Below are 11,318 nucleotides of genomic sequence, written 5' to 3' on the forward strand. Positions count from 1 at the left end.
GAATTAGCACATGGAAACTCTCTCTGTTCTTCCTTCTCTCTGTAAATCCACCTTTCAAATAAAGCAAATGTTTACAAAACCAATTAGGGAGGAGGAGATTGCTGGCTCAAGTCCTCGGGCACTGTGGGCAGCACAGAGCAGCACACGCCCTGGCGCTGCCATGCTGCCAGGCCGGTCACCCAGGAGACAGTTCAGGTGCTGGGTCCACGGGGCAGTCAGTGCTACAGGTCATCTGTTGGCCGGGGGCAGGTGTTCATCCGGCCAGCACAGGCCATGACTGAGCTCTGAATGGGGAAGTGGAGTTGGGAACAGGAGAGAGGGCGGAGCTGCCATCCAGCAGGGAGGCAATGCAAGACAGGAGCGGGGACACAAAAGTCTCATGGTGATTTTCCTGTAAGACTTTGAGGTGTCTGCAAACAAAGGTCGTTGCCAGTACCAGGTGGACGACCAAGAGGGGCCTCAGGGCTGTGAGAGCAAACTCCCTGGAGCCGGAGCCAGTGCCAGCAGAGGGCAGGGACCTGGGGCCACGTGCCCACGGGTCCTGCTGTCACCTCGGCTGGGACAGTAAACACTCTTGTTGCTCACCTAGAGGACTCAGACAGGGAAGCTCTCTGTCCGCCAGCCATGGCTCCTCTCCCAGCTCCAACTTCACGATCACGCGTGGCTTGGAGACGTCACCGCCTGTTTGTGAGAAGCAGGGCCCTCAGGTCAGGGCTGGGCTGCCAGGTTGCCCAGCACTTATCTGTACCCTATGCACCACCCAGTGGGCATGAAGTGGCCTGACGGCGCCACCCAGAGGGCACTCAGGAGGGCACTCCTCACCCACGGCCACGAGGTGGCTGTAGTTCTCCAGCGTCACCTCCCGGTAAGTCCTCCTCTGCACCGGCTCCAGCTGCTGCCACTCCTCCTGTGTGAAGCCCACGGCCACGTCCTTGAACGACACGGGCCCCTGCAACGGCAGTGAGACGCCAAGTGGGACATGTGCGCAGAGTACACTGGTGCCCGCTCTGCCTCGGGGCTCTGTCCTGTGCCACACACGACAGCCAGAGCCAGCCCAGCCCCCACAGCCCAAGGGCGACAAACACCCACCACGATCTCCCACCAGACTCCTTGACCTCCACCCTTGTGCTCTTCACGGCCAGGGGCCACAGTGCACACGGCCAGCCCACCAGCTGCTGGACTTCCCCTGTCACCTCAGTTTTCTACATTTTTTCAAATAAAAGTGGAAAGGCAGAGTTACAGAGCAGACAGACAACTAGATATAGAGATGGATATAGAGAATCACCTGCTGATTCTGTCCCTGAATGGCCACAACGGCCAGAGCTGGGCCGTGCTCTGCTGCTCTCCCAGACCATAAGCAGGGAGCTGGATCAAATGTGGAGCAGCTGGGATTTGAACCAGCACACGTCTGGGATTCCGGCCAACAACAGGAATCTACTCCAGCAAAGGGGATCACACAAGCGGTCATTTAAAACAGAACCGTGATCGCTTCTTGGCCTTTTGGCTAAGATCAAGTGTAGTAAACAGAACCGTGGACTGCTCTGTGCGCACTGCGCGTGGAAATCAAAGGCAACAAGAGGGACCCAGGAAAGCAGCTCCTGCTGAGCTGGGACACACTGCAGCAGCACACCAGCAACCCCAAAGCAGCCACCACATCCCACAGCCGCGTTCCCACTGACAACCCAATGGGAACAAACCAGAAGCAGCACACTGGAGCCCAACCTCTCCCTCAGCACAGTGCAAGTGAATGGCCGAAAAAGCCCAAGTAACATGCAGAACTGTCAGACTGACTTAGGGGGAAAAAAGGCAAGAAAAAAGCAACAATGTGCTACCTACAAAAGCACACTTGTCAAAAGGAAGGTACAGGGGTCAGTAGTGCAACAAGCTAACCCTCTGCCTACACACGGGCATCCCATATGGACACTGGTGGGAGTCCTGGCTGCCCCACTGCAGACCCATCTCCATGCTGCTGGCCCGGGCAGGTGGTGGAGAATGGCCCAAGTGCTTGGCCCCTGCACCCACGTGGGAGACCTGGAAGAAACGCCTGGCTTCTGGCTTCTGGCTTAGGGGCAGCTCAGCTGTAGCAGCTGCAGCCATTTGTGGGGTTTAACCAGCAGGTGGAAGAGCTCCCTGTCTGGACTCTCTCTAGTAACATAAATAGAAATTTTTAAAAATTTTATTTATTTATTTTTATTGTATTGTTGACCATCTTTACATAGTTAATTACGGCAAAAAAGGTTCAGGGACTATTCGGAAGTGGGTAAGACTATTATGTCCATATTGTTTCCTTCATGTATCTGTGGTAAAGGGCGATATTGAGGGAGAACCCCTACCCAGTTTCCCACCCACCCCAAGTCCCGGATGTGGGGCATGCTCTGAGATACTTGCTCAAGTGGTTTTGATAGTTCACCAGTTATGAATCGCTGCCAGTTTCGCCACTCCCAGCACGATGAGGTTGTTGAAGAATCCACTGATTGACACAGTCCATCATAGTGTCTTCATTTTCCCAGTATTTCGCTAACATATAGCTGAGATGAATGATTGACTTGTTCTGTCTTCTGTCTTTTCTTGGCTAGGGTTCTGAGTCCAGCAGTTTGATTGGGGAGATCTCCAAAGAAACTCTGAGGTATTCCCAGACCAGATTCTTGTATGTTCTAGCAAGCACAGGGTCCGGCACAGTCCATCACCACGATCAGCTGGTGGTTTCAATTGCTGGGTTGGTTCTGTTTTCAGTCCCGACCTGCACTGGAACCAATGGGTGTTGCAGTCCAGCTTGGTTCTGCCCAGCACACACTCGGCCCTTACATCAACCAGTGGGAGCTTCAGCCCAGTCAGAGCGACCCACAATAACCCCCACCAGGCCCGCCCCCTACCCTGGTTTGCCAGTATGTGTAGCAGACTAGTCCAGTCTGTCCCACATCCCTTTTGGCTCTTGTGCATGTCAATGGGTATTAAAGTTTAGTTCCATCTAACCAACTCAACTATCCAGCCCTCACGGATGCTGTTGAGTGCCTCTCTGTCTAGCCACCCCAGCCCCCATCCTAGTTTTCATGCCCTCCTGAGGGTGTAGTGACCCAAGAGGGGGGAACCCACTATTTCCCTCCCGGGTCTCTCTCAGTCCCGGTTTTTGCACCCTTTGGGTGGTTCTGTGATTTGACAGAATTAGTCCCCAGCGCCAGCTTCTGCCAGCTGATGCTGCGGCTAAGCCCAAACAACCCTCACCCACTCTAATTTATACTTGCACCCGCAGGAATCATCAGCCCAGCCTGGCTTTTCCCTGATCTAGTCCACATGCAGCACACAGGTGTTGTAGCCCTGCTTAGTCGGGTCTGTCCCCATCCCAGCTCACGCTCTCCAGTGGGAGTAGCTGTCCGGCAAGGGGACCGGCCCCTTAATCCCCCTGCTGGCTCTGCCCCTCCCTTCCTGGTTCTCACATGTGCTGGTTGGGTGCTGCAGTCAAATCCAGTACAGGCAACCTCACCCTGGTATTCTATATTGTGCACTGGTTTTGTCGCGACCAAACCTGGCTCAACCCACACTCTGTTCTGGTACTCGGATTTGCCAGTGGATGACATGAACTGATTCAGCCTGGTTTGCCCCTGACCCATGCCAAATGTATGCCAGTGGGAAACTTTCCATGGCCTATTCTGGGCTGTTTCCTATCATGCTTCTTGTGCTTACCTGCAGGGACTGTGTCCTGCCAGAGGAGTTGCCCAGGCTCCTCCATCAGAACCCCTCCCAATGCCAGATTTTGCGCATACCAGGGGGTCCCTGAGCCAGCCCTACTCAGTTCACTTCCTGTCCTAGCAGGAACAGTGGCTTTTCCTGGCTGGCTTTCACCCCATTCTGGTTCTTGTTGTTGGATGTTTCAGCCCATCCATGGCTTGTACCCACGTACAGCTCACACAAGGCTCAGCAGGGCGTTGAGACCCAGCCTAGTCAGTCCCACATCTACCCTGGTTCTCCAGGACACCAGACGGTGTTGGGGTCTGGCCTGGCCTGGTGCTTCCAAACCCAGCCCACACTAGTGCACGGGAGACTACAACTGTTTCCTAGTTAGAACGCAGCCCCCATTCCAGCCCACGCGCCCCTTGGTGGGAACCTCAACCCAGTTAGGGTGTCCCCTTAGCTCCACTACTGGGCCTGTTCCTACCCGTAGATCACGCACATGCCAGTGGCTGCTCTGACTCAGCTGGTCTCAGTCCTCACTTGTCCTGGTCTCTGCCTTAGACACTGTGGCTTAGCGTCCTTGACTCAAGTAGAACAGTAGGTGCAAGAGCCTAGCTTGGCATGACCTGTGCTCCATCCTGGCTTCTAGTTTCACTTGTAGGGTAAGGTTTGCTCAGTCCTGCCCAGCACATCCCGTTCCATTGCCAATTTACGCATTTTGGAGCTACTTTGCCCAGGTTGTCTGACCCCTAGGTTTGGACCACATGTTCATCAGTGAGAGCTTGACTCGCCAGGGGAGTTTCCCAAGTTCTTCCACTTGATCCCCTCCCAGACCCAGTTCTCATACATGCCAATGGGTTTTAGGCCAGTGCCCGGCGTAATCTGGCCTTCCATTTGGCCTTGTATGAACTGGTGAATGTTGCAGCCCGGCCCACCCCACGCCCTATTCAGGATGCACATTCGGGTGCTGCTGCCTTGACCAGTCCAGACTGCTGAGGGTCCCTTTACCTGTGATTGACGGCAGGCTCCTTGGTCACACCTAGCTTAGTCCACAACCACCCAAACTCTTGGGCTTACCAGTGGGGCTAGAATTTCTACAGAATTTCTAGAATTTCTACATCTCGCACAGAATCTACCCCCAGATATGGCACTCGAGTGCTAGTTAATGTTATGACCCTGCCTAATGTGACCAGTCTCCTGATCCATCATCATGTCAGGTAAAAGGATTTCCTGCTGGACAAGCACCGAGCCTTAGGTTTAGCATGAAAGGTGTTCAACGCTAGCATTGTTAAGTGATTACAAGTTCTTCAAAGGAAGAGCTACTGCCATTGGGAATCTTTAGGATTGACTCAGATCCCAGAAGCACAGTGGGATCAGCCTGGAGCTACCTAAGCAGCGATTCTGACAACCAATACCCCAGAGCTCCCCAGCCGGGTGGCCAGCAGGCACAGCCTGGCGCCAAATGGCGCACTGGTCGCCCGGGCACAGCTCACCATGAGCACATGGTGGCTGGAGTCGGGATCTGAGCAAGACGCCCCATCCTGCAGCCCCCCAGCAGCCTCCCGGCTGTCGGAAGTTTAAACCCGCAGGCCCAAGGTGGCGACCCTCCCCAATCCCGTTCACCCCTCAATGAGGGTGGTGGGTGGGCCCCAGACCTACCCAGTCATGGAAACTTCCCCCCTCGATGTACTCACCGCAAAGGAAGCAGCCCCTGATTCCAGGCAGGCCCGGATATAGCTCACAATGAGCACATGGTGCTGGAGTCGGGTCTGAGCAAACGCCCCATCCTGCAGCCCCCAAATATAACTTTTTTACAAAGAAGAGGGTTCAGGAGTGGGTGCTGTGGTGCTAGGGGTCAGGCTACTTCCTGGAACATGTGCATCCCAGACTTGACGGCCAGCAGATCAAGAACTCTAGTAGGGCACATCAGGCACCATTTTGCACACTCTAGCAAAAGCTTTAGGACTGCAGGGACAACAGTGAACTGCGCATGTGCTGAGCTCACGAGAACTCACCGAGTTCAATAGATTGCACTGGTCCCACAGGAAAATAATACCGTCTATGGCATCGTACGGGTCCAAATAAGTCCGTGTGGCACCCAGACCTAACATCCAACAGGTTCTGGCAAGATCAGCGCCACCAACAACCTAGCTATATAGGATACCTGGTGTCTCCCTAATCCTGGGACCTGCTCCAACTGGAAGAGGGAGTAGGTTGTACAGACAACAGTGCAGCCTCAGCACGATATCACAGGAGGTGGAGAGTGGGGAGCCAGGAGTTGGGGCTACAGAGACCATGGTGGAAATCTAACATAAGAACCCAGACCTGGAACCTGCTGGAGGGAGTGGCACAATTGGTTATAAGCAAAGAGCTATGTACCAATGGAAACAAGTAAAATCGAACTGTAGACTTGTGGGTGACACAGCTTAGAAATCTGCCCCAAGCAGAAGAATATGATAACTAGAATCTGCTAACCAGAAGTACAGTGACCAAGAGCAAAAGAAGAGACAAAGGCACAATAAATATTACTGAACTCCCTGCAAAAGAGCAAAACCCTATGCCAACCTCCGAGTTAACTGAGGAAGACATCGAGAAAATAGGGGAGACACAGAATTGAGAAAACTCATTTTAAAGCTTCTGATCAACAATGAGAAGCACATACAAGAGTTCAAAGAATAGGGCCTGGCGTGGCCAAGCAGCTAAAGTCCTCGCCTTGAACACACCAGGATCCCATATGGGCGCCGGTTCTGGTCCCAGGAGGTCCACTTCCCATCCAGCTCCCTGCTTGTGGCCTGGGAAAGCAGTCGAGGATGGCCCAATGCATTGGGACCCTGTACCCGTGTGGGAGACCTGGAAGAGGTTCCTGGTTCCTGACTTCGGATCAGCACAGCATCGGCCGTTACGCTCACTTGGGGAGTGAATCATCAGATGGAAGATCTTCCTCTCTGTCCTCCTCTCTGTATATCTGACTTTGTAATAAAATAAATAAATCTTTAAAAAAAAAGAGTTCAAAGAATTTAAGGAATATGTTACACAAGAAAAAGCAGCAACAAAGCAAATCAAGGCTGATATATCAGAAATCAAGAACACAGTAGAGCAAATTAAAAGCACAGTGGAGAGTCTCCAAAATAGAACCAAGAAAGCAGAAAACAGAATCTTAGAAGTGGAAGATATTTACTGTTGTCAGGGGGAAGCAAACAAAAACCTGGAAGCAGAGCTGGATCAGGCCAAAAATAGTATTCAAGAATCGAAAGACACTATTAAGAGGCCTAAAATAAGAGTTATGGGAATCCCAGAAGGTACAGAAAGGGAAACTGGTTTTACAGATATATTTAATGAAATAAAAAGCGAACATTTCCCTAATCTAGAGAAGGAATTGGGAGATAACATCCAGGAGGGGCACAGAACTCCCAACAGGCTTGATCCAAAGCAATCTTCACCAAGACACATGATCATCAAGCTCTCTTCAATTGAACATAAGGAAAACATGCTTAAATGTGCATGTGAAAAAAATCAACTGACATATAAAGGAATGCCAATTAAACTCACAGGACACCTCTCACAAGAAACTCTACAGGCGGGCCCGGCAGCGTGGCCTAGCGGCAAAAGTCCTCGCCTTGAAAGCCCCGGGATCCCATATGGGCGCTGGTTCTAATCCCGGCAGCTCCACTTCCCATCCAGCTCCCTGCTTGTGGCCTGGGAAAGCAGCTGAGCACGGCCCAATGCACTGGGACACTGCACCCGCATGGGAGACCGGGAAGAGGTTCCTTGTCCCGGCATTGGATGGGCGCGTACCGGCCTGTTACAGCTCACTTGGGGAGTGAAACATCGGATGGAAGATCTTCCTCTGTCTCTCCTCCTCTCTGTATATCCGGCTTTCCAATAACAATAAAATTAAAAAAAAAAAAAAAAAGAATCTACAGGCTAGAAGGGAATGGAGTAACATATTCCAGATTCTAAAAGAAAAACATTGTCGGCCCAGGATAACATGTCCAGAAAAGCTTTCTTTTGTCTTAGAAAATGAAATAAAATTCTTCCACAGTAAAGAAAAGTTAAAAGAATATGCCTCTTCCAAACATGCCCTACAAAGAATACTTCAAGATGTTCTCTTGACAGACAAGAAGAATAGCACCCAACAAAACCAAAGGCAAACGAGAAGAACATCCCAGGAAAATGACAACAGAAGACTAAATCAATGAACAACCCATTGCTAAAAGGACAGGACCAAATTACCACCCATACATGTGAACCCTCAGAGTAACCGCCTTAAGCTTAATCAAACTGAGTCATAGATGAGTACACTGGATTCAAAAACAAAACCCATCTATTTGTTGTCTAGAAGAGACATATTTCACCAAGAAAAATCAGCAGAAGCTGTATCTCATGGATTTTGATGTTTTTGGTTTTGTTAGTTTCATCTCCTCATAACAGCTTCTTGTGATTAAATTATTCAGAGACTCATAGATCATAAAGTAGCATCACTTTCATCAAGAGGGTTCTTGATTTTCTTTATCATTTCTTCAGCAACACATTAATCCATCAGTAACATATTATTGAACTTCATGGTGTTGTTAAATTTTTTTATTCCTGATGTTGATCTTTTCTTGTGGCTTTTCATTTAAGGGGATTTATAATAGCTGTGCAGTAAAGACTGTCATATCTAGTAACATGTTATTGAACTTCATGGCATTGTAAATCTCTAGTTTTCTTCCTATTGTTGATTTTCTATTGTGACTTTTCATTTAAGGGGATGTACAGTAGCTGTGAAATGGAGACTAACACATCCAGATGTGAGGATAGAATGCAGCATGCATTTCTAATTCCAGACAAGGATGGACTTACAATGAAACTGTTTACTATAGCTTGACAATAGGATGCTGGACTCTCTGCCATTGTCCATGCCCGCAATGATGGACATATGACTGTGTATGAAGAACTATACTTTGGGCCCGGCGGCGTGCCACAGCGGCTAAAGTCCTCGCCTTGAATGCACCAGGTCCCAAATGGGCGCTGCTTCTGGTCCCGGCAGCTCCACTTCCCATCGAGCTCCCTGCTTGTGGCCTGGGAAAGTAGTCAAGGACGGCCCAAAGCCTGGGGACCCTGCACCGCGTGGGAGACCCGGAGGAGGTTGCTGGTTCTCGGCTTCAGATCGGCGCAGCACCAGCCGTTGCGGCTCAGTTGGGGAGTAAATCATCGGACGGAAGATCTTCCTCTCTGTCTCTCCTCCTCTCTGTGTGTCTGACTGTGTAATAAAATAAATAAATCTTTAAAAGAAAACAACAACTATACTTTAGCAATGATACAGAAGAACTAGGTGGGGGGAGGAGCTGGGGAGGGGTCATGGGAAATCCCAGGAGCCTATGGAACTGCATCATAAAATGATAAATAATAAAACATTGTTCCGAAAAAAAAAAAAAAAAAAAAAGCAAGCAAGCTGGGTCCGAAGTGGAGCAGCCGGGACACGAGCTGGCGGCCTTCTGGGATGCTGGTGTTGACGGCTGAGGCTTTACCTGCAGTGTCTGCTCCCCAAATGACTAACTGACGCATGCACACCCACAAGGAGTCCTGTGTCAGGGCGTCCGGCCAGAGCTGCCGGCCGAGGCCCAGGTCATGCGGGTGATGTGCACGTACAGCCTGTCCCGCCTCACGCCCACGGCAGGCGCCCTTGCAATCCTTTATCTCCACCTACAGGGCCCTCGCCTGGACAGACTGTCCCAACATATCCTCAGAAACGTCTTTTGAAAGGCAGAGTGATACAGCAGGAGAAACCAAGACCAGAAAAACCAGAGTGAGAGCTTCCATCCCTGGGTTCACTTCTGAAATGGTGTGACAGCTGGGGCCAGGGGCTCCACCTGAGTCCCCGACGTGAGTGCAGGGACCCCAGCACTTGGGCCACAATCCGCAGGTCCCCAGATGCATCAGCAGGGGAGCTAGGTCAGACACACAACGTGTGGGCCTGGACCCGGCACTCCCCCCGCCACCCCAGCCGTGTCCATGGAGTCCTCAGTGGGCTGCTCCTCACAGACCTTGTCTCTGCACCTGTGTGTAAACCAGGCCTCTCCTGCGTGGGAAACCCACCCCACCCGCAGCTCTCCTGCTGGCCACGCCTGTGCATGCTCACTGCCACTGGAACCTGGGGAAAACACAGGGCGCTACTGGCCACTGCCCCCTGGGCACAGCACGCCTGCTAGGCTGCCCTCCATAACCCAGACCTCCACCTTTCCAATGGACTGATTTCCACAAAGAGTAAGATAAAACATGTCAACACAAGCCAAACTGGCAAATTAAGACACACAACCCGGATTCCTTAGAAAACTAGACGGGGGCAAGGACGCACAAGAGACCCGCCAGGGCAGCTCCTGTTGCAACTTGGTGACCAAGAGCAGCACGAGCTCTCTGTCCACGAGGACCACGTGACTTCAGAACACAGGACGCTGTACCTTAAGGAAAGACCCCCATGTTGTGGAAAGACAAACATGGGGGTGGGCGCTGGGCCTCACGCCCACATTCCGCACAGATGCCTGGCACCAGGGCCTGGCTCCTCCCCAAGCCCAGCTTCCTGTTAACATCACCCACCCTGGAAGGCCGCAGGTGATGGCTCACGCACTTGGGCCCAGGCACGTGGGAGACCCCCATGCAATTCCCACCTCCTGTCTTGGGCCTGCCTTGGCCCTTGCTTGCTGATTAATGTCTTTCCAAAGTCAAGGGAAATGGAGACTCTATGGGGAAGACACCAACGTAGAAACAGCAAACGTCAGAGGCTCGTCCGGCGAGGCACGGACAAACCGCCTAGGGCTGACCATGAAACAGATCCCCGGCTCAGCAAAGTGGAGAGAGGCCACACCAGGTGGGAAACGTGAGACGAGAGGAAACCTGCCTGGTCAGCTGTGGGGCCCACTCACCCCCACGGACAGAGATCCTTGGCAGGTGAGGCACTGGCCACCCTCCCAGGGCTCACCCCTGGACCAGCAGGCAAAGTACGTGCACATCAGGTTCTCCCTGGGCAGCAGGCCCTGGGCTGCTGTGAGCCGCACGGAGGCGCCTGTGGCAAGGACGCCACGGCTCCTACTGCACAAAGTCACAGGCCACTCCACTGGCTCCCGCCCAGAAACACTTCCAGGAACGTGGCAACAGGGAAAACCCACCAACAACGAGAAGTCCCTCAGGCACCCCATGACCCCTGCCTGCATGCAAAGGTGACCCAGGGCTCTCAGCTCACCCACCCTCTGCAGGGAAGGTGTGTTTCACGTGATCAGGAGCTTCATCTTTCTTCAGAGTGGGAGCAAACACACAGCACACGGCGACTCACCTGCGATCGGCTCATTTTCGGAGGCTTCTGGATCAGCGTGAGGGGCCGGCTGACGGTGGAGCTAGGGGAGAGGAGGAGGCAGGCACTGAGCTCGGGGGCCTGGCGGCCTGTGCAGGCAGACATGCCCGGCACACGGAGGCCCGCTGTGGACACTCGGCTGGGGCTCCCAGGGTGACTGTGGGCACACACACCTGCCCCGGCAGGCCCCCACACCATCAGGTGCTGACAAGCCGCACGAGCCTCTCTCTCTCTCTGGTCAGGACTGACCAGGGCACCTGTCACAAACAGATGTCCTCATGCAGTACAAGAAGCAAATGGGAGGGGTCTGGGTCTGTGGCAC

At 52.5% G+C, this 11,318-nt stretch overlaps 1 protein-coding gene across 2 annotated transcripts; it reads right to left on the reverse strand.

Moving 5' to 3' along the window:
• Positions 1-527: 527 nt before the first annotated feature.
• LOC131483303 (KRAB domain-containing protein 4-like) lies at positions 528-11,032 on the reverse strand. Of its 2 annotated transcripts, none has more exons than XM_058681184.1 (3): positions 10,979-11,032; positions 823-949; positions 528-681 (listed from the first exon to the last, which is right to left on the reverse strand). In XM_058681184.1, the coding sequence occupies exons 1-3, from the start codon at positions 10,991-10,993 to the stop codon at positions 548-550; spliced, it is 276 nt and encodes a 91-aa protein (XP_058537167.1). In that variant the 5' UTR covers positions 10,994-11,032; the 3' UTR covers positions 528-547. The 2 variants fall into 2 exon arrangements, with proteins under 2 accessions (XP_058537167.1, XP_058537166.1); XM_058681183.1 differs by lacking the exon at positions 10,979-11,032 and adding an exon at positions 1,286-1,469.
• Between the last annotated feature and the right edge of the window lie 286 nt (positions 11,033-11,318).

This window comes from Ochotona princeps, chromosome 24 (assembly GCF_030435755.1).
Source record: "Ochotona princeps isolate mOchPri1 chromosome 24, mOchPri1.hap1, whole genome shotgun sequence".
NCBI classification, from domain to species: domain Eukaryota; kingdom Metazoa; phylum Chordata; class Mammalia; order Lagomorpha; family Ochotonidae; genus Ochotona; species Ochotona princeps.